Consider the following 24,970-nt stretch of genomic DNA (forward strand, 5'->3'; position numbering starts at 1 on the left):
CAGCAGAGACTGGATGGCCTGCAAAGCCCAAAATATTTACTCTGTTCCTTTACAGAAAAAGTTTACCTATTCCTGTTTTAAAAATTTCATTGCATTCATGTCCCACAATGTGCTTCTAGAACATACAGCGAGGATTTATGTTTTTATTATCTTATAAGCTATATTTTGTTAATTCGATTTTTACCACAATCCAAATAACAAAAGTACATATTAAAATGGATTCTGAAATTTCTCACATTCCATCCACTGCTTGCATTACTAGAAAATTTTACCTGCTAAACATTACCACTCCAGATATCCATTTTAGGAAATGTAGGAAGGATGCTTGTAATTGACTAGATTATGAAGATATGTGAAAATCTTCTCAAATGAGAAATTAAATGAAGGAATTGGTAAAATAACAATGATTTATCCCTATCATAAAATAATTAACTGAATGATTAAGCAATGGCAAAATAGTTAGGAGGCAGTTTTTATCACCTATAAGAACTACAGTATGCTTAACAATCTGCATTATCCTATAAGATGAATGAGGTATGAGGAAAATTGTTCAACAAATGTAAAATAATGTTAACATTTATTGAACATTTATATGTGAGACATTGTTCCAACGACCCTATATTTATTGCCTCAATTAATCTTCCACACTGCCATATAGGATAGGTGCATGCACTGTCTTCATTTTAAAAATGAGACGAACTGAGGCACAAAGAGGTTGAATAACTCACTAGAGCTCATAACACAAATAAGTGTCAGAACTGGCCTTTGAATTCGGATACTCTGACTCCAAAGTGCACCCTATCGTGCCTTTTTATATAGGGTGTGGTAGGAAAATACCCCAGGACACAAACACACTTTACTTGGGTTGGGTGTGGGGCCACAAATACCTTTTTTTTTGGAGAAAACAATGGGTATTTTAAGTTCGCTAGCATGACTAGAAGATAAATTCCATTGCTCATGTCAATTAATTTTTTCTTCAGCATATTAGCAATTTTGTCAGTGTGCTTTTTCATTCCCATTAGTTTTATAAAACAAATAATGTCTGATATTTTGAGTAAATCGAATACAAACTGAAGTAGACTATGAAAATAATGATTCTTCTTGGGAGAGCAAACCATAAAACTACAAAGTCACACTTTGTCTGCTGTCCATAACAATTACCGATTCTTCTCTATGTTTGCAACCAGCAGCACAGAGCAGATCAAGAGACAGGAGGAAAACTGATTTGCATTTGGACAGCAGCAAGAGAGTATTGTTATGTACAAGCTCAAGTCTGACCTTTCAGTGATGCCTGCTTAAAATTCATAGATATTGACTCAAGAAAGTAATATTGGCAAATTTCTATTGCTGCTCTTCACTCACAGCTCACTCTGAAAGTCAACCAGGTATATTTTTATAATGGCATATTACTTTAGATGTTCTGTAGAGAAATGGCGAATTATAAAAAAAAAATCATAAAAACAGGATGTTTATTATTGCTGAATCCCAGAAAAAAAATCATTGCATGTAAAAATCAGATATATCAAGTAAAACAAAGACAAAGAAATTACCATGAATATGGTGTTCTAGCAGAAGAGAGCAAGATACTTTTCAGATAGGGAGAAGACATAAAAAGAACTGGACACTCTGTGAAAAATCAGAGCGTTTTTTATATTTAAACAAAAATGATGATAAAAAGTTTGAGTTGAGAGAAAAATAGTTTAATGTCCTCCTTACTACCTCGTTAAATGCAGCAGATATTGGCTAATGGTGAGAAGCCCTCATAAGTAGAAATTTCCACAGTGGTAGCAAAGATGAGTGATTAAGATGGTTCTCAAAATGAAGGTATTTTACAAATCAAATAAGTTAAATAATAGGCTTTAATTCAATAAATAAAGTGTGTTCTGATGTCACAATGTATACCATTCTCACTACTAGTAATAAACCATTTCATGTATTCTGTGCTTTAGAGCCTTCAGTGTCCTTCACTAATGGTACTGCATGCATCAATAAAAAAGAAGGAAAGCTTTGAAAATATTAGAGATGCAAATGGTTTAATCGTTAAAAATACTTAATAGTCTACTAGCTTACAAATGCTTCTTAGATACACTTTCAGAATTAACCAATTACCATTCAACAAACACGAGTAATTCTCTTTCTATGTACTTATAAATTAATGTTTGTGATTTAGTGTAAAATTTTTAAAAAATAGACATACATGTTTAAATTCTGAGTTTTACAAACACCTGTAAATTACATTTTTAAAGTATGTGATGATCAAGCTATTTAAAAAGGACAATCAACTATCTATACAGTCTTGTTTTAATATAACCTCGGGAGAACTATCATTATATTTGATTCATTCAAAATGATAACACAATGAAACACGATGTATTAATTTTACATAGCATATTGCCCACATGGGCGTTTTCCACACTTTTGACAGATTGATATTTTTCCTAAATAATGAATAGAATTCTCATGCACCTGTAAAGATCTATGCTATGCTGGAAGGATAAAAGGAAATAATTTTATGCAAGGGAAAATACCTATTATTTGAGCTTGACTGGAAGCAATACCAGATGTTTCATGAATTTTCATGTTTTTGCCAGTAGTTTCTTCTCATTTTAATACCACAGAACTTTGAGTAGAACCAGCAATTTGTATCCATTTATTTTTGCAAGCCACTTTCAACATAAAAGTAAAAAATCTGTGATAGGCCCTTTCTAGTGTATAGCTGTCAACAGAAGACTAAACTATCCAGAGGGTGAGAAAGGAGATTTTAAGAATCTTATGTCAATTCTGGCAATTCAACTTGAAGAAGAAAAACTTGAAGGATAATTTTAAAAGTTGTCTTAGAAGTTTTACACAGATATTTTATCATCAGTTTTATATTGTCGAGAGGAGAATAAGAGAACAGGGCCTGGATTGTTTTAGTGTATTTGTTGGTTAGCTGTCAGAGAAACTATTACTGGAATTACTTCCTCATTTCTTGAATAAAGTTGCAAAATGGATCTACTTAAGAATAACTGCATAAATATAAACTAATTCAGTTCTTTATTATGCATACTACTAATGGGCAGAAGCCAAAAGAGCAGATGATTCCTCAATCAGAGATCCTTCTTGCCTTGTTCTTGAACGTCTGACTGCATGGAAAAGCCCTCATACAGTGACAGACAACTTACAGAGCACAACATTTACTCCTGAACTGACTGATTATTGTAAATATTTTCTGCAAACAATGGAATGAAAAAGATGATTTAACTATTTCTATGATATCAAGGTTTGTGAAATGTCCTAATTTATATCTCTGATGTGTCAGTTATCTGACATAAAAGTCACAATTATTTGAAATATTTAACTCCAAGAGATTCTGTAATCAGCCTAATCTAAGCACTATTTAACATCATCTATAATGATGAGTGGACACTCATAATTTTATCAGAAGGACGGAGTTGAATATGCTGCTTAGCAAGCAGTGTGGTGAAAGTCCTGGAGTTAGGAAATTTGACTTATAGTCCTAGTTTTGCCACTAATTAGCTGTAGTCATTCTATGTTTTAGGCTTTACTTTCTGCACCTGTGCAGTTCTTTAAACGTCCTTTCTAATTAAAATCCTAAGATATCTCTAAATATGCAATTATTATAGACACAATTCAGTCAAAGTAAAAAGGATGAAAAAATCTCAGAGGAGAAATTTCCATTTTATTCAGATATACAGTAGTTATGAAAATAATTATAGCATACGTACTTGCTGTGATAATCTGTGGCAAGTTCAAGTGTATGTACAATACTTTGTATAAAAATAGAAATCATCTTGATCAGTTGCAAGATGTATGCTAGTTGCTATCAAAGTTGCTTCATCATTAAGCAAGCCAAGTTATTAAGATCAGCCAAATGCTTCTGAAAAGCAATTATTTAACATATTAAATACTTGGATTCATAATTTGTAGAGAAAGGCTTAATTTTTCATCTCATTTTCTAGCTTGCTTAAAAATGACAATAAACCATTTTTCCTTTTTATTGTTTTTCAGTTTGTGTTACACTTTTAGACTTATATACTTTTAATGTGTTAGCCCATGCAGAGAGCAAAGAAAACACAGAAGGTGAAGAAAGCAACTCTGAAGTACCAAAAAAAAGTAAGGAGAAAGTAACAGAAGAGCAGCCAATTAGTTACCGGAACTGAGAAGAGGTAGGTCTGCAGGCAGTGTACCAGAATATAATCAGTATTTTCAATAAATGTCTATAGTATATACAGCATTATCTTAGTAATCATTGTCCAACCTTCAGAACAGCTCAACTGAGAGTTGAGGGACCCTAGTAAAGATAAACTGTCATTGGTTACATTGTTTCTAGGTTTGAAAAATTGAAAATAACAAAAAATTTCTATGTGGTTTAAACTTATTTCTATTTTTGGATTAGCCTTTCTATGTTTGCATTTCAAGATGTCTTGAGTCATTAACCGTACTTCCGTCTTAATTATCCTGGATAGCCTCTATATTAAACACTAGAGGATCTGAACTGAGTCGCTGCCTTGTAATTGCTCTTAAAGCTTTATTGGCAGGGGAGTGTTTTTCCATTCCAACTGGATTATGAACTTCTTAAGGATAGGATCTCTGTTTTTATTCCTTTGTCATCCTTTCACAGAACCTAATACAGTTCATTACATATGGGAGGGGTAAGAATAAATTAATGCTGCTATTTTTTTAAAGCATTTTCCTGGTCAACACTTGAGATCTTGTCAATGTAAATCACAGATTCAAGTGCATCTACAATTCTTACATGAAGTATAATCGATTATTATACTGTATAATTGAATATACTTTATATTAAACCCTGGTGTTTTATTTATTATGTGTTTACCATTACCAATATATCAGGTATTAGGATCCTATAGGAATCCTGACAAATTGGGCTTGTAGGAACTGATCAAATATTTTTTAAAGTTTAGTTCAGAAGTTTGTTAAAAATTCAGATTCCTAAATCCCACCTCAAAAGTAATAAATTCTCTGGTCATGGACACTGAGCAACTACATTTTTAACAAGCTGCCCAGATGATTCTTGGGCACAGTGAAGTCCAAGATCCTACTTTGCGCTATCAGGAAAGAGAACTGTCCTAGGAGTAGCTCATTTAACTAGCATCTCTGAAAAAGATCTCCCTCTCTCACTCTGTTACAACCTTTGTAACCTTAGAGATTTAACAGTGGTGCTTTTCCTCCTATTCTTGCTGAGTTTCTAGCCTTGGCTTCCCATTCTTGTTTTTTGTGTCACCTTTATTCCAGATTCAGACCTCCAGATTTGTGGCCTTGGCCAGGTAAACTGACTATAACTCCTAATTGAAGCTCCCTTTATTTAATGATCTGGTTTTAATGTTCTTAACCTTTTGATTATACCCTGATTTTGGTTAATTCACTATGACTCAACAAGAAGCTCTTGAGTTACTTTTCCTCATGAAAGGCTTTTAGTGATACATTTTGGAGGTGAAAATAATAGAGGTTCATAACTAGCAATGGGAAAATTGAGTAGATTTTAAGGTATAAGTTACATCTCTAAGAAGATGGGTATTATCACACTGGGCTGGCTCTCGTGATAATTCTTTGCTTATACTTGGTGAAATTTCTAATGTAGTTTCCTGGTTGCCTAATTAACCTGGAATAGGAAGTGCTTCAAGATTAGGGTATTTAAATCGTATCGACCTAGGGATTTTGTACTTGGACTTTACTTCTCCAGAGAAAATGAAAACCTCTATTGTCTCACCAAGGTATTTTGCCATTTTATATTTTTGACTTTTCTCAAAGAAAAAAGTTTAATAGAGTATGGTTTTATGTCTCTTTTATAAGATTATCTGCTATATCTAGCCTTTTTTTTTAATAATAACGCAGACTGTCATCACTGTTCTGAAAAACATTTTCTTTCTGAAGCATATGTAGTCTATACTGTAGTCTTTACATATATAGAATTTAATAATAAAAGCTCAAGATTAATGAAACTATCCTAAGGAAATACAGCAAGGTTTCTCTGTTCTTATAACTAATTTTTCAGTCAAAAGAAGTACTTTCCTCTTCCAGGTGAGGTACTATATTCTTCATTACAATAGCAATTGGACTCAGTATGAGTATACTAAAGGTTTTCTGGTCCCTTTTTACATGAGCAGTATATCATTTCATGGAATCTTGAAAAAATGCAAATGACTTACTAGTGGATGATACAAACTTCTTTCTTATTTATTATAGTAAAATTCGGAAATGTGATAATAGATAATAAAACTTTTAAGACATCTACTCCTCTCAATAAACTAAGTATAAAAGGAATTTACCTTAATATAGTGAAGACTGTATATGAAAAGCCCACAGTTAAAATCATACTCAACAGTAAAAAAAAATGAATGTGAATGTTTTTTCTCTAAGGTCAGGAAGAAGACAAGGATGCCCACTCTTATCACTTCATTTCACCATAATACTGAAAATCCTAGCCAGAACAATTAGGAATAAAAAGAAATAAAAGTCATCCAAATCAGAAAGAAAGAAGAAAAATTATCTATGTCTGCAGACAACATGATCTTATATGTAGATAACCCTAAAGACTCCTCAAAAAAAATTGGCAGAACTAATCAATGTATTCAGTAAAGTTGCAGGACACAAAATCAACATATAAAAATTACTTGTGTTTTTATGCACTAACAATGACCTATCTGAAAAGGAAATTAAGAAAAACATCCCATTTACAAAAGCATCAAAAAGAATGAAACACTTAGGAATAGACTTAACTAAGAGTGTAAAAGACTTGTACAGTGAAAATTACAAAACATTGATGACAGAAATTAAAGAAGACACAAATAAATGAAAAGATAGCCCTGTTCATGGATAGGAAAAAATAAAACTGTTAAAATGCCCATAATACTCAAAGCTATCTACAGATTCAGTACAATCTCCATCAAAATCTTAATGGCATTTTTTCACAGAAATAGAAAAAACAATCCTAAAATTCATATGGAACTACAAAAGACCCCAAATAACCAAGGCAATCTTGAGAAAGAAGAACAAAGCTAGAGGTATCACATTTCCTGATTTGAAAATATACTACAAAGCTACAGTAATTAAAACAGTATGATACTGGCATAAATAGACATATAGACCAATAGAGTAGAGTTGAGAACACAGAAAAACCCCAACACATATATAGTTAACTGATCTTTGACAGGGGTGCCAAGAATACATAATGGGGAAAGGACAGCCTCTTCAACAAATGGTGTTGGAAAAAACTGGATATCTACATGCAAAAGAATGAAATAGAACCTTATCTTAGACCATACACAAAAATCAACTCACAATGGATTAAAGATTTAAATGTAAGACCTGAAACTATAAAACTCCCAGCAGAAATCATAGGGGAAAAGCTTCATGATATTGGTCTTGGCAATGATTTCTTGGATATAACACCAAAAGCACAAGCAACAAAAGCAAAAATAGACCATGCGGATACATCAAACTGAAAAGGTTTTGCACAGCAAAGGAAACAAGAGTGAAAAGGCAACCTATGGAATGGACAAAAATATTTGCAAACCATCTATCTGGTAAGCAGTTAATATCCAAACTGTATTAAAATCCCACACAACTCAGTAGCAAAGAAACGAAAAACCTGATTAAAATGGGCAAGGGACTTGAATAGACATTTCTGCAAAGAAGACATACAAGTGCCCAAATGGGGATATGAAAAGCTGCTCAACACCACTAATCATCAGGGAAATAAAAATCAAAACCACAATAAGATATCACCTCACACCTATTAGAATGGCTATTACTAAACAAAAATATAATAATCAAATGATAACAAGTGTTGGCAAGGATGTGGAGAAATTGGAACCCTTGTACAATGTTGGAGGGAATGTAAAATGGTGCAGCTGCTAGGGAAATCAGTTTGGAGCTTCCCCAAAAAATTAAAAATAGAATTACTATATATGATCCAGCAATCCTACTTCTGGGTGTATATCCACAAAAAAATTGAACTCAGTATCTTGAAGAGATATCTGCATTTCCATGTTCATTGCAGCATTAGTTACAATAGCCAAGACTTGGAAACAACCTAAGTGTCCATCAATGGGTGAATGCATAAAGACAATGTGGTATGTACATACAATGGGATATTATTCATCCTTAAGAAGAGAGAAATCATGCCATATGCAACAAGATGAATGATTCTGAAGGACATCACGCTAGGTGAACTAAGCCAGTCATAGAAGGACAAAAACTGCATGATTTCACTTATATGAGGTACTTAAAATAATCAAACTCATAAAAATAGAGAGTAGAATGGTGGTTTCCAGGGGTTGGAGAGAGTGGGAAATACGGATTTGCTATTTAACAGGTATAAAGTTTCAGTTATACAAGGTAATATGTTTTATAGATCTGCTATACAACATTGTGCCTATAGTTAACACTACTCTATTGTGCACTTAAAATTTTGTTGAGAGGGTAGATCTCACGTTAAGTGTTCTTACCACAATAAAAAATAAAATAAAAGCTAAAAGATGTTTAAAAAATTAAATATCACTCATTCAAATTTATTAGTGAACTGTCCTGAGTCCTAGAATTTCATTCAACCAAACCTTGATTAAAAAAAATCACACTCTTTTGGATCTAAACATCCTAAATGGATATTCCACATGTCAAGTCCTGTATTTTCTATTTTTCTCACCACATTTTTTGTTCCTTAAAGTATTATATCTTTCTTTCCAACATTCGTTACTTTGTTCTTCCTGTGAAATGGTGCTGTTTGAGAATCTGAGCAAAGCAAGTGGAACTTCTCCTTAAAATTATTCACAGACGCAAAACATTTCTGCAAATTCTTGGGGGTTAATAAGCCCTGACTCTAAGATAAAGTCCAGAGAGTCCTTATCTTGTCTTTTTTTTTTTTAAGATTGTCACCTGAGCTAACATCTGTTGTCAATCTTTTTTTCCCTTCTTCTCCTCAAAGCCTCCCAGTACATACTTGTATATTCTAGTTGCAGGTCCTTCCAGTTCTGCCTAAGAAAACATAATGCATACAGTAGGGGTTCAATAAATACTTGTTGAATGGAGGAAACAATAAACAAATACCAATGTCTTAGTTAAGCAATTGGCTTGTTGAATGTTACAAGAGACTTCAGGGTAAACTAAATAGTTGTGTTGCTTATAGTTTTATGTGACGATCTGTTACACATGAAGTTGTTTATTAGCGTTGTTGTAGCTACTATAATCAATATTAGTTAGAAAAGAGCACCTAAATGCCACTGTGCTGACAGTAGTCTATTTTTACAGGAAAAAGGTGGACAAAAGATTTAACAGATAGCTTCTACTGAGTGAGATAGCAGTGGAATGATCAAGAACCAATCACTTATGATAAAGACCTGCTAAAAAAAGTTGCAAGTTGTTTAGTATGGCTATTACAAAAGCAATAGCAATAGACAGGGTGTGAGGAGGGCAAGAGGTTGCCATTCTGTAAGTAGCATTTGAAAGCATGTAAGGGTAAGGCACTTTGACTACTAGTAACAGGCTAAGAAAGGTTAACCAGGAGTAACAAAGGAGTAACAAAGGATTCATTTCTGATAGTCTCATTAAAAATGATCATTGATATTGCTCTCTTTCAGTGCAAATGCTAGTGACATGCATTATGTCTATACATTGATTGAGAAATACATATTTTACAGTGTTTTCAGAGTAAAACCTTATGTAATGCTTTTTGTTTAAGATTTCAATAATACCTGTACCATCCTAAAACATCAGATAACTGAAAACTATTTGATTTCAATTTTCTCACTTTTAGTTACCCTTCCTCAGGTAATTCTTTTAAAGTCTATTTACAAAATCTTATTTCTCAAACACTAGGGCTACACATTTTCCATTCTATTTAGTGAAATTATACTCTGAATAGAACAGAATCACCAATAATAAAATATACTCAATGGCTATACTTTTTATCTTAGCATGGAAGGATAAAGATTTTTATATGAGGAAGCTTGTTTTACATCTGTTATTGCTTTCCTCCTGAGTAATGAACCATAGGTAGCAATGTGAAGAAATAGAAAAAAAAAGTGGCAGGCCATGTTTTCATTTGGAAACACCAATAAATATATGCCACCTCAGTAGTATTCATGGTGTCCTCAGTGATTAAATAAAAATGATTTTCTCTTATATCCACCTATGACCCTATTAGTTGCTATGCACTTAAAAGTTGGTCCACACCAAATCATAGCCACAATCAGTATCCTCAGGATAGGATTGGAAACTGCATACAGTTTTTAGATGTTGTCAGAATTTCAGCTGACTTCCCGAGGATTGCCTTTAAGACATTATCTTGTTGCCAATGTATAAGATTTTTGCATGAAGGAAGTAATAGCCCACTGATTTTGATTTAGTATCTTTTTAACCATTTGCCAAAGAACAAAAATAAACAAAACAAACAAAATACAAGTACTCAGTTCTTAAAACTGGGTGGTCTTCGGGGCTGGCCCCGTGGCCGAGTGGTTAAGTTCGCGCGCTCCGCTGCAGGCGGCCCAGTGTTTCGTTGGTTCGAATCCTGGGCGCGGACATGGCACTGCTCGTCAGACCACGCTGAGGCAGCGTCCCACATGCCACAACTAGAAGAACCCACAACTAGAAGAACCCACAACGAAGAATACACAACTATGTACCTGGGGGCTTTGGGGAGAAAAAGGAAAAAATAAAATCTTTAAAAAAAAAAAAAAAAAAAAACTGGGTGGTCTTCTAGTATTAGTATACGAAATGTTTACTAGGACAATCTTTGCTAAAATGTACTTTTTTTACAAAAAAATTGTGATACGATAATGATAGTAGAGAAAGTCCCCACAAACCCCACACCCAGTTTCTCCTATGATTAATATCTTATATTAGTATGACAAATTTGTCACAATTAATTAACCAATATTGCTACATTATTATTAACTAAAGTTAATTCTTTATTCAGATTTTTTCAGTTTTTACCTAAGGTCCTTTTTCTGTTCCACATCACATTTACTTGTCCTATTTTCTTAGGCTTCTCCTGGTTGTGATGGTTTCTCAGACTTTCCTTATTTTTTTATCACATTGACAGTTTGAGGATTACAGACCAGGCATTTTTTAAAAATGTCCTGTTATTTGGATTTGTCTGATGTTTTTCACATGATAGGATTAGGGGGGTGATGAGTTTTGTGGAGGAAATGCCATTCTCATAACATCATATCAAGTGCACATGCTGTCTATACAACTGAGCAGTTTTGTTGTAAACCTTGATTACTTGGCTGTGGTAGTATTTGTCACCGTAAATGTACTGTCCCCCACCCCCATGCTTCCACAGTAGTTACTCCTTGGAAAGAAGTCACTATGTGCAGCCCACACTTAAGGCACAGAATTCACTCCACCTCCTTGAGGGCAGGGTACGTACATAAATTATTTGGGATTCTTCTGCACAAGACATTTGTCTTTTCTCTCTCATTTATTTATTTATGCAACCATTTATTTATATCAATATGGACTTATAAATGTTTATTTTTTACTTTGGTTTATAATCCAATACTATTTTATTTTGCTGCTAAAATTGTTCCAGCTTTTGTCATTAGAAGCTTTTTCAGTTGGCTTGTGTCCCTTTGACATACCCCCATCATTATTTTTTTGAAGACTTCCCTACTTTATAGCACTAAAAGATGTTCCAGGTTCATCTTGCAAAAAATTATTATTATTATTATTATTATTATTATTATTATTATTATTATCATTTTGTGGTGAGGAAGATTCGCCCCGAGTCAGCATCCACACCAATCCTCCTCCACTTTGTATATGGGATGCCTCCACAGCATGGCCGATGAGTGGAGCAAGTCCATGCCCAGGATCGGAACCTGTGAACCCGAGCTGCTGAAGCAGAGCATGTGGAACTTTAACCACTTGGCCATGGGGCCGGCCCCCACAAAATATTATATTTTGACTTGTTTCTTTATTAAGAATTCAGTATTTGTCAGTACTCCTCCTTGATTTCAGTTTTTTACTCCTTCAAATATAAGAATTTCACGCTGATATACATACACACATATACATATATATATATGAGTGTGTGTGTGTAACATTGCAATTATTTTCACTTATAAAGTCATAGGAAAGACATCAACATGATTAGCGTTAAGGGGCAGATATCTTACAAAAAGTCAGAAATAAGACAGACAAGTTTAAGAAACAAACTTTAAACTAAAGTACTAACTGACTGAACATTTAAGCAATGTGTAACAGATCAATGTAATTAATATGCTGCTCTTAAAGTCACATATTAAATGGTGCCATAAATTTTGAGTCCTTTACTTCTATTTCCAAATGTAGAAATGAAATGATACTTGCCCTGTAAATATCAGACATAACAACTATAGGTTCTTAATCATAGTATTTAAAGGAACATGGCCTTAATATATCGCCAGATCCCTAGACGGAAAGAAGTCCTAAATTTTTCAAATATTAAATATATTTTAATTAGTGTTAATTTAAATATATATCCAATACCACAATGCTAAGAATGAGACATGAAGACCGTGGTATCTCACTCTCAGGAATGAGGCTGTGAGTAGTAGCAGGATTTAAAATCAACCAATAGATGTTCCATCTCTAAAAAGGTTAGTAATCATTTCATGAAGTTTAAATTATTTATTAAAATGCTCTAAATTAGTAAAGTAAATGAATAACATGTAATTTTGTATGGTACATGTTAAACCATAAGCAAAGGGATTTAATCTTTAAACCTATTAAACTTTCTATAAACAACAGTAAAATTGTGGTTTGTTCCCTATGCTTTCCTTTGAGGTAACAGTTTCTACTGAATAATGCAGTGTAAAATTAAGTAAAGCAGGTCTCATTATTAACTTTAGAAAGCCACATTATTTTTGCCTTATAAGAAGATAAAACAGCAACAACAGATATCCAACAAAACAATACCCAGAGAAACATCATTTGTAGATGTGAACACCATCTTCAGGTGCAAAGATTTTCCTTGGGAGAATGTGAAATATATGTAAAGTATTTAGTGCCTGGCACATAGTAAGTGTCTACAAAAAGTACTTATTATTGTTATTACTATTATTTTCTGAGGAAGATTTGCCCTGAGCTAACATCTGTGCCAATCTTCCCCCACTTTATATGTGGGTCACCACCACAGCATGGCTGACAAGCGGTGTAGGTCTGTGCCAAGATCTGAACCTGCAAACCCAGACTGCTGAAGTGGAGTGCACCAAAATTAACCACTACGCCACAGGGCCGGTCGCGGTACTTATTATTTTTAATGTTTTATTATTATTGCTACCTTTCCAAAATCATCTCCTACCACGCTCCCCATTGAGGACTCTACTGTAGCTGCATTGGCCTCCTTATGTTTGAACATATCAAGCACACTCTCATCTCAGGGCTTTTGAAATTGTTGTTCTGTCTTCCTGGAAAGCTCTCCCTATAAATACCCATATAGGTTATTACCTACTTTATGAGAAAGAATATTATAATAAGTTTCACTGTTTAAGATTTAGGATTTTCTTTTTGCATAAATATTTCCCAAGCATATTCCACATCACAGATGGATTTGTGCTGAGGACGAACACACACAATATATTTGGCCCTATCTGATAGTTTTGTTAGGAAAGAAAACACACCATCGTTTTTCTGTTTTCACAAAGGTCACAGGCCTCTATAGATGAGGCATTTGGTCTGCTGGCTGAATACCCAGATCCTCAGAGGACAAAACGACATCGTGGTCACAGGATGGCCGGAAAGTCACCTCTGTGGCCATGGGATATGCATGTAATCCTAAAATCACTACATAGTCATGCATCACTTAACAACGGGGATACATTCTGAGACATGCATCGTTAGGTGATTTTGTTGTTGTCTGAACATCACAGAGTGTACTTATACAAATCTAGATGGTATAGCCTACTACACACCCAGGCTATATGGTACCAATCTTACGGGACCACTATCATACATGCAGTCCGTTGTTGACTGAAACATCGTTACGCGGTGCATGACTGTAATGAACAAGACGTCAGGGAATATTTTTGAGTTCACTAGTTAAGTTAAGGATGTTTTGGATATTAATCAATGGAGTGTGCGGGAACATGTGACATTGATTTGAATAGAAAAAGATGGATGGTGGTTAAGGGCTCCCTTATGGCACAGCAGCAGTAATCTGTCACTTGCTTCAAATTCTTGAGTCAGATATCCTCATGACTTCCCCCTTCACTTTATTTAGATCTCTCCTCAAATGTTACCTCATCAGAAAGGGCTTCCCTATCTGAAGGAGTATCCCCTTGTTCACTCTCTTCCTTCTAATTATTTTTTCTTCATACTACTTATAAACATTTAAGTATTATATTTTTGGTTTATTGCCACCTCTCTCCATTAAAATGTATACTCCATGAAAACAGGTTCTCTGTTTTGATCCTATTTTATCCCTAGCACCTAGAAGTATGCCTGATGCACAATGGGTGCTCAATATTTGTCAAATGAATTATTAATGAATTTTAAGTCTTATTCATCCCATCTCCCCTTCTTTGGATTATCACAGTATACAATGACAGCTGCTCTTTTTATTCTAGGCAAACCTCACTTGAAAATTGGAAAGGACTCAAGAGGAAAGGAAATTTGGAGTCTTGTCTAACAATGAAACACTAGCAAAGATGTACAAAATTACACATTGTATAGTTGGTAGGTTATGCAAAAGGCTAAAAGCCTCAGCAGGTAGGATGAGGATATGATCCCCATTCCTGAAAATTCCTTAAAACTCAACAGCCCTGTGAACCTCCAGTCTGTACTGAGGCATGTTGTTCTGGGCCCATACACAGGCAATCAGCATTTTATTCAATGCTCTCAAGCACAGTGAGGAGATAACTTCATTTGGAACAGTGACACACACCTGGAGACTTATGCAACCATTTCTTTATGAGCAGTTAAAAAATACTTTATATATGTACAATTTCATAACTGAATATTCTGTCATATAAGAAGCATGATCATAAGACTCTGTTAAAAATATTTGTTCTCATTTTGGGAATGCTAGGGATGAGATAAAGAAAGGACACTGAGCAAGGCAGTTATGGGGGAGCAAAGATGCAGAGTGAGTAGATATCTAGGACAAGAAGAAAATGATAATTGAGCCCAGGTCTCTGATGACGGGTATACTGGTGTGTGCATACTCACAGTGCAGGATCACGATACAGAGATTTTCCTAAATGAAGTACGTATTTATAATTCAATTACAAAGAAATGTATTTGGGTTTTTAAATCCCCAAGCCAACATATTAATATAACTTTAATACCTTGGCTTTACTATCTGTTTAGGAATAATTGTAGGTTATTCATTTATATTGCAGGCTAGTAATTTAGTCTATTCTCTATTCACTCTCTGCAACATCTGTAGAAAGCAGGGTGACTTAAAGATCCTTACTTTGCCCTGTTAGAGCCCATCTTGTACTAGCGGGATAATTCTCCACACTGACTGCCAGTTTGTTTGTTTGTTTGTTTTTTAACCACAAGAGTTCTGTTGAGGGGATGGCAGGCTACTGCCAACTTCTCAGGATATTTTCCTCCGCTCCCCAGTCTTGCTGAAGAAGAGAGGCATTAGAGAAGCAGGACATGAGAATTCTCCTTCTCAAACTCTCCTTAATCGAGACATAGCAATTCAGAATGGGTAATGATAGATTAATAAGCCATCATATTTCAATTAATAAGGTCCTCAATTTACCCGATCTCTTCTGCTTAAAATATCCCTGGCACAACTGTAAAACCATGTCCTGTATTTATTTTGAGAAAATATTAACTTTCTACTCTAACCATAGGATATTTAACAGAACATTTTTTTAGAACATGAAACTATCAGGAATAAAATAAAAAGAAACATATTTTTAAAAAATATTACTTGGTGATGCTTTATATTTTATATTTTATCTGGTATTTTATTTTAGCAAGTAATTTATTGTAAATACATTCTCATGCTGGAAAATCAATTCAGGGATCCTCAAATAACTCTGTCAGGAGATCACAGCAGATCATTTAAATTTCTCTACAACAGTTTCAATGCGTTTAATATTGACCACCAAATTCAGCAAATTTTAAAATTGTTCAAGGTGAGGAGAGATAATTTGAAAACCTGCTGAATTTAAAAGTATAGATTATATATTACTTTGAAACTTCAATTAGTTGTACCAAATACAACCTGCAATGCCAACACTTATATAGCATTTTCTTGGGTAATAGCAAAAATATTTAGGAAAATTCATACATACACACTTTATTTCTTAAGACCTCTGTATCACAAATGATGTAATATTATATTTAAAGTCATTTCACGAAGTCTTTTGCATGTTTACATTTCAACAAGAAGACTGAGTTCCTTTATATAGCATTTTGCACAGTTGATTTGTCTTTTGTCACAATGTTGTTATGTTGCTTTTTCTATTGATGTTATGTTTTGGATTTATGGAAGCAAGGGACTGCCAGGCAGATATATTGGAAAAACTCATATCTAGAAGCAAATTTGCCAGTCCTTGCCCTCTATACTTATGAAGGGACTCAGTATACCAAATATCCAGATTTCCAAATAAATTAGCATAGCTTTTTGTTGAACTGTTATATAATTTAAAACATATCAAAATACGCCTTTCTTTATAGCTCTTACACTTTAATAACATTACCAAGATCATCAGTTGTGTCTACAGCATGTTGGGGAAAAAAAATCTGGTAATGAAAAAGAAAACAAAAGTAAAGATCTACTAGGTTAAGTTATATTGGACAATATCAGAGGAGGGAACATAATTTTCTTCCACTCAAACAATACTGGTGGACACAAAAATAAAGATAGTCAAATATTTTATGAACTATACTGAAACGATACTGTACCACTTATTTCATTTTAATGTCCTGAAATAGCTGACATGTTCTATTTCCTACTTTAAGATCTCACTGCTGTAAGCAACATTTTATTACCTGCTTTATGCAAAATATTTTCACGAATGCAAACTAACTATGAAACTAATACAACTTGAAATAAATCTCAAAGGCCAAAAAAAAGCTTTTCCATATTCTCACATAAAGATAACATATTTATGAAGCATCAATATAGCAGCTATGTACTAAAGAACAGATAATGATGTCCTGAGCAGTCAGAGCTTTTATTTTGTCAGAGTTGGCCTAACTCAGTCAGAAAGAGTTCTATGTGATTCATCATATTTGCACAACTATTTGAACAACCAAGCGACAGAGAATATTTACAGAAAATTAGTAATTGTAATAAACATCTTTTAGAACTGAAACAGAATTCTTAATGGGATAGGAGAAGTAAATTCATAACCCTAAAACATATTTCCCAATAATTATCAAAACATACGTATTATTACTGTTTTCCTTTATAGATTTAGAGGAGGGAGTTTCTTGGAGACCCTGATTGGCTGCATACAATTTCAGAGATCATTATGGCACTTTTATTTAAACACTAAATGAGAGTTTTTTAGAGGATAAGTTAGCCCAGTTATGGCTCTCAGTTATGCGATGGAAAACTCCTACCTTGCTGGAGAATCGTCTGTAGTGTCATCAGCCATCATCTCCAAATCTTGTGAGTGTTTCTCACAGGCTTCTTTGAACAAATTCTCCTCTGGAACAGCTTTAGGAGTATCTTCATTTGCTCGAAGATGTTCTATCAGGTTTAGTGGGTGCCAATTCTGAAGGGCTCTTTGATGGGCAGGGGATGGCCCTGGCACTGGTACCAGTATGTTGTGGTGGACAGGACTGTTGCTTTTCTTCAGTCCGTTTCTGTCCCGAGAGTGGTTCTTCAATCTGCCCTGAACCGGGGTCCCTCTATGCTCATATCCTTCCTGCTGAAGGCAGTTTCCAGTGTTGGGCGAACCTTGAGAAGGATGACTAAACCACCTCCAGCGTAGTCTTAAGATCTGTTTCACATCAAACTCTTTCTTGCCAGACACTGACATCGTTGCAGAAAGACAAAAGCCTTCTCTCACAGAAAGGAAACGGAGCCTTTGTTATCTCTTGTTTCTCTCCCTCTTCTGTAGAACTAACAAAAGCACAACCGCCGAGAGCAGTCTTTCTTGCTTCCCCCCAACCCCTGCTGCCTGTGGTACACTGTGAATACTTCTAGCTTTCTAGCTGAAGCAGAAAGCTGCAGCTAACAGTGTAGGTGGGAACCCATACTGACAGGATGATGAGGTCAGACCTTAAACAAGTAAATCAGCTTAGCACAGGAAAGTAGTTACCACAACACACTCCAGCTGCTAGATCTGTGCACTCGCAGCCCTCCCGCCTGGACTTCGAATATCTAACCCAGCTTCTTCCTTACCGGGTAAAGTAGCTGCAGCTTAAACCCAGGCAAGCCAGCAAAAGCAAAGTGTTTAAATTCACTTCCTTCTAGATTCCCCCCACTCACCCCACCCTCTGCCAGATTCGTTTTGCGGTAGCCCACTTCTAAAAATGTGCCACTTAGTCCTAGGAGAATTTGTAACAGGGGATTCATTATGATCTATTTTGGGGTGCTTATGCAAATTTTGAAGGTGGTTCATTAAGGGAAAGCATCTTGTATCAGTCCCCTTGTGCAGGTTTCTAGTTATTTTTACAAAACATCTGAAAATGTGAATGTCTTTATATAAATATGTGCTTGAAAACCTGAACAGTTTCAGAAACATAAGAAAGTGTTGGTTATCCATGACTAAACCCACATGCCCCACTAAGGGATGTGTTAATGCTACTTTAAGTCTACACCTGAAGGAAGAGAGCAGTGTTTTTCCAAGTTGGCTAGGTTAGAAGAGATGTCATCTCTCAGTGACCAAAGCTTGAACAAGAATAGTCCATTCTGGCTCCATGCCTGTAGAAACACCTCCTTATCATGCTCTTTACTTTCACAGGAAGTGCTAAAGGTCTATTTTCTTCATTCAAAAGTCCTTATGAGAGAATGCAAAAAGGCACATTTTGAATTAACTCCAAATTGCCACAGAATTCAGTAACAACTGTACAGAAAGTACTTCAAGATCTGAATCAGGATCACGACTTTGTATAGAGGTAAATGTTTCTATAATAGTCATGTATCAGGAATGCATTCACCAATGCCATTTTGAAATTTAGTTTGTACTTTATCCAGCTTCCATGTCCTGCATACAGGTGACAATGGGGAAATTGTACCAGTGTATCCTTAGAAAGAATACTGATAAGGTTTTGGTTTTAGTTCTGGCTTTATGGTTAATGAGCTGTATGATCTTGGACAAGTCACTTTACTTCTTTGCACTACAGTTTCTTCATGCATAATATGCATAGGCTGAACAGATTCTAAGTTCTGCTCCAGTGGATTTAAAAAACTTGGAAATAGAGAATGAAATGAATATCTTTTTCTAAGTTATGGTAGATATTTCACTTGCGGTTTTCTATAAATCTAATTATACCTTTCCCTTTCTGCTCTTGTTTTTGTAGGTGTAATGGTAAATTTATGTGTCAACTTGCTGGGCTATGCGGTGCCAAGATATTTGGTTAAACATTATTTTGGGTGTTTCTGTGAGGGTAGTTTTGGATGAGTGTAATATTTAAATCGATAGACTGAATAAAGTAGAATGTCTTCCCTAATGTGGTTTGAAGGTCCAATCAGTTGAAGTTCTGAATAAACAGACAGCTGACCCTTCCCTGAATAAGAGGAAACTCCTCCTGCCAGACTGCCTTCAATCTGGGACATCATTTCATTCCTGACCTCAGACTCACACTGAAATATTGGCTCTTCCTGTGTCTCAAGCCTGCCAGTCTTTGGACTGGAACTATACCATCAGCTCTCCTGGGTCTCCAACTTGCTGACTGCATTACTTGGGACTTGTCAGCCTCTATAATCATATGAGCCAATTCCTTATAATAAATCTGTCTATATATCTATCTATCCATCCATCATCTATCTGTCTATATCTATAGGTAGATATAGATATATCTTCCTCTGGAGAACCCTGAGTGATATAGTAGGTTTTTTTCTAGTACTAAGAAATTAATAAATACACATTGATAGATATATAGTGGATTTTATATCAGTTACAACCAGGTTATTCCCATCTCCAACTTCCCAATCTATTTTCCAACAGGCCCCTTAAGCCTCAGTGTTAGCATCTATCATCTTCTCTCCTTGGTGAGTGTGTTGTCTGTTGCTGGGATTTAGCATGTAAATAATTGAAGAGAATCTCAAATAGTTCTTCTGATAAGCCCTAGGCATATCAGTGAGTACTGGCAACTAAACACGAATTGCCTTTCTGTTATCTGGGTAGGTAACATTCCAAGTAAACTCCCTGGAGTCAAGATTTGTGTTTTAGACCTTTGTATTCCCCATTGTGCCTAAAACCCAATGTTGGACATAGAGTAAGCAAACTTAACACCAGGCAGAATGAATAAAACGTTATAATAGAGGTGCAAATAATATGCGGTAGGTGCAGGAAGAAGTACTAAATTGGCCATTTAAGTAGCTCTAAATAATACCTTCTTGGATACCAGGAGTCTACAACCTTACTTTTCTAGTATGTTTCCTGAACTTATTATGATTCAGATATAATTGTGTATCTCCCTGTGGACCTTTTACAATAAGATGAACAGTAACTAATACCTGTCAAAATCTAAACATTGATAGCACAATATTCTGTATGATTATACTGATAATGTGCTTTTTAAAGTATACAGATTATGGCCATTTTCCTAGATCTTTCCTGGATCTTAGTCATTGTAGAATGACTAAGAAAATATATAGATCTAGAAGATAATTGAATAGAATAATATTTTATGAAGAATGAGAGTTCCTTTTAAATTTAAGCATATTCAGACAGAAATAAAGAAAATGTGAAGATAAGAACCATATCTTATTCATCATTTCATTCCTATTGCCTTATTATCTACTTGACACCCAGTAACTATTTAATATATGTAGAATTAGCAAATGACAAATTCTAAATGAATATAATATCGTGTGAATTTACTGTTTCAATAAAGTGCTAGAATTTTAAAATGAAACTGCAAAACGGTTATGGGCTAAAATACGTTTATAAATAATTAATGATTATACAAGTGGGGGAACAAGCCTGAAAACCAGATGAAATCTCCTGGCAACTTAGCAGCCATGTGCTCTCTTGATATTGTATTCTGAGCAAAATACTGGCCAGAAAATTCAATTAGTCAGCTTCTAAGACACTTCAGAAGTTAACATTATTTGAAAGTACTTAAGAATACTTAGTTTTATTTCTTTCCCATAATTATCTGATTGCACAACTTAAAGAAAAATAACATAGCCATAGACTTCTGTGTATTAAAAGTTGCACATCAACAATCTAGTATAGTCCTGAGGTGGAACTATTCACTTGGCACAAGCCACACTGGGCAGCACTAAAATGGTGGAAAGAAAAGCAGTATCTGATTTGGAAAGCTTGGGTGCTAAATATACAACTTGAAACCCATCCTGCCCTAAGTCACTGCACCCAAAATCACTATAAAATTTTGAAGAAGGTTAAAAAACATTAACATTGACTTATAGCCCCAGTCAGCCTCCTGACAATTGCAAGAAGAGATCAAAGAATTCAATGACAATGCTGTAAAAAATAAAAAAAAAAACTCCTTCCATTTACGTCCACTTATTTAGGTGAAAAATATTTTTCAGCGCTCACATCTATAAAAACAAACAAACAAAAATAAATTAAAAGATGTTGACTTCTGGGGCTGGCCCCGTGGCCGAGTGGTTAAGTTCGCGCTCTCCGCAGCAGGCGGCCCAGTGTTTCGTTAGTTCGAATCCTGGGCGCGGACATGGCACTGCTCATCAGACCACGCTGAGGCAGCGTCCCACATGCCACAACTAGAAGAACCCACAATGAAGAATACACAACTATGTACCGGGGGGCTTTGGGGAGAAAAAGGAAAAAATAAAATCTTTAAAAAAAAAAAAAAAAAAAGATGTTGACTTCTGTCTCATCCTAGCCAAAAGCAATATTCATTCTTTGATAATAACTAAGTACCAAAACAGCCCCATATGCCTGTACTAATGATGCATTCCTGATAAAATTTTAATATTTATTTAATATCTTTTACAAATATAAAATACACCTATGTTGGGGCGGCCTTGTGGCTGAGTGGTTAAGTTCACATGCTCTGCTTCAGCAGCCCCAGGTTTGTGGGTTCAGATCCCGACCTCTGACCTACTGCACTCATCAGCCATGCTGTGGAGGCATCCCACATACACACTAGAGGAAGACTGGCAGAGATGTTAGCTCAGGGCTAATCTTCCTCAAAGCAATAAATAAATAAATAAATATATAAAGTAAAATGCACCTATGTTGTTTTGTTTAATTATTATACTAATTATAATGCTCCCTTAATGAAAGAATTATACTTAGTGTCAAAGGAAATTTAAAAAATACAATTCAATTTATATATGCATTTTTGTTGCAGGAATTACAACAAGATAGTCAATAAAATACTTTTAAGCAAAAATATATTACGTTAGGAAATAATTCTTTTAGAAAAGTGAAATAAAAATATAGGTTCAAGGAGAAATGAACTATTTAAAATTTCTGCTTGTAGGGGCCGGCCCCATGGCCGAGTGGTTAAGTTCATGAGCTCCGCTGCGGCGGCCCAGAGTTTCACTGGTTGGAATCCTGGGCACGGACATGGCATTGCTCATCAAGCCATGCTGAGGCAGCGTCCCACATGCTACAACTAGAAGGACTCACAACTAAGAATATACAACTATGTACCAGGGGTCTTTAGGGAGGAAAAGGAAAAATAAAATCTTTAAAATTTCTGCTTGTAAATGAAAGTTTTTCCATGTATTGTTAAATGAATGACAGAGCTATCAAATCACCACAGTATTTAGATTCCATTGGATATATTTGAAAGAGTGATTTAAAAGATTTATTTTAAAATATCAATATATACAAATATGCTGGAAATTACTTCCTTTGCAATTGTTTAAATTTATGATGCAATATTTTAAATGTGAACTTTGTAATGTATCAGGCTGTACACTGATTTTCAAAATTTGTAGGAGTTATGTGGAGCAAAAATGTTTGAAAACTGCTGAAGGCTAACTCAATTTTGAAAGATCATCACTTTGATTTTAATCCCCTTGTCATTCCATTTCATAAGTAAGTTAATTAGAGGTGTTCTACAGTAGCTTTCTACAAATCTTCCCCATTTATTCCCCCCAGAAGTTCCCTTGAAATTTGAGTGCTGTCACTATGTTTATCTTGCAACTGTTCACTTGGATATAATTATTCTCAAACTTTAGTGAGCCAAGACTTTACACATATTGCTTATTAAAACTGCAGATTCTGATTCAGTAGTTTTCAGGTAGAGTCCAGAAACATAACTTTCACTGATCACCCTAGGTGATTCTCTTTGTAGGTGGCCCACAGACCACAATTTAAGAAACAGTATTTTAAAGTAATCAGTGGGAACTGGGAGACAGGGACAATTATCCTCATTAAACCATGTTCAAAGGAACAGTGGGAGGTAAAAATAAACTTGTGCTTTGATCACAATCCATGTATCACCTTTGTTCCACATATCAACTCATATATTTTGAACATTTTTGTATTCATTTGGAGCCTGAGTTTACTGTCTGAAGATATATATCAAGCTATGTACAAATGTTTTCTCTTTTTAATATTGTATTGGAAGCTAAAACCACTCACTGCTGAGTTAAAGCAGTAATTAGGTTAACTCACCTATAAATAGCAGTACATACACATCTATAGGAATATACACGTGACAATTTTCCAGGCACATAATTAGAATTGAGCTGGACCCCGATAAGTAATAGAGGAAAGTGAAGAGATATATTATGTGTTTTTCCTCTATTCCCTACAGTGGGTGGCAAAGTGCTGCATGGAGAAACAAGCTGGTTCTGCTACTTGTTAGTACTGTGACCATGAGCAAATTGCTCAGCTCTCATTTATTCATTCATTCAACAAAAAAATGATGGAGAAACAAGAAGCTGGGAAGCAGTCTCAAGGAACATTCAAGTTATAGAAGGTTGACAGCCAAAATCTAGGGACAAAGCTGGGTGGGGATCAGGAGAGAGCAGCCAGAGCACATGGGAGATACTGTATAGGCATGTAGCCACTGAGGACCCCACTAGACATTGAATTAATGCCTGATTAAACTCTGAGGAAGGGCATCCATGCCCTGGGAAGACTCACATTATCTGCATCTTGGATTGCTAAGTATCCCATCTGCTATCTCAGTCGGTTTCCTTTTTATGCCATTCATAAAAAGGGGGCAAAAAAATAATGAACGATATGTCCCTAGTTGAATACAACTATTTCTTCCCATTGCTTATTTCCTTAACAGATGTTTTTCATTTATGCATTCATTCATTCATTCATCAAACAAAAGTTTATTGAGGGTCTACTCTGTGCCAAACTTTGAAGATGAAAATATGATTACATTGCTCTTGCTCACAAGAGCTTACCTTTTGCACTATTGACCATCCTATCCTTTTTGAAACATTCTCCTCCTTATCTTTCATAATATACTGTCTCTTTCTAGTCTCTGACTGTGCCTTGGTTTTCACCACTCTCTCCTTTTCACCTGACACCAACCTATGAGCAGGTCCCAGGTTTCAGCCTTGGCCCATTGCTTTTACTCATTTACATGAACTGTCTTGTAAACTTTATTGGTCTCAATTGTATGAGCTGTGATCTCTGTGTCAGTGATTCCTAAATCTTTCTCTTCAGCCACACTATCATCTATACTTTGGTTTCAGTTCTCTAGCTGCCTATCAGATATTACTATATAAAAAGATGTTTATCTTTATTTCATGACTATGAACTCTCAGGAATCTGTATGCTGAGGTAACAGTGTATAAGACAAAAAGAATACCAGTTATTCCAGAAGATGATTAACTTGAGTTAAAATTTTACCAACTTTGGATTGAACAGAAGTGGTTTCAGGGTTTTGATGAACATGATTTTACCTTAAAAAAGAATTT

The 24,970-nt window shown here is 35.0% G+C and overlaps 1 protein-coding gene across 2 annotated transcripts in view; it reads right to left on the reverse strand.

Annotated features, from left to right (window-relative positions):
• KLHL4 (kelch like family member 4) overlaps positions 1 to 18,075 on the reverse strand; it is a 108,134-nt gene extending 90,059 nt beyond the window's left edge. For both annotated transcript variants that reach the window (XM_046673549.1, XM_046673548.1), the window contains exon 1: positions 17,536 to 18,075. In XM_046673549.1, the coding sequence (XP_046529505.1) occupies positions 17,536 to 17,957 (422 nt within the window). In that variant the 5' untranslated portion in view covers positions 17,958 to 18,075. The remainder of the gene's footprint in view (positions 1 to 17,535) is intronic.
• Positions 18,076 to 24,970: the final 6,895 nt, after the last annotated feature.

Source organism: Equus quagga, chromosome 10 (assembly GCF_021613505.1).
Source record: "Equus quagga isolate Etosha38 chromosome 10, UCLA_HA_Equagga_1.0, whole genome shotgun sequence".
Lineage (NCBI taxonomy): Eukaryota > Metazoa > Chordata > Mammalia > Perissodactyla > Equidae > Equus > Equus quagga.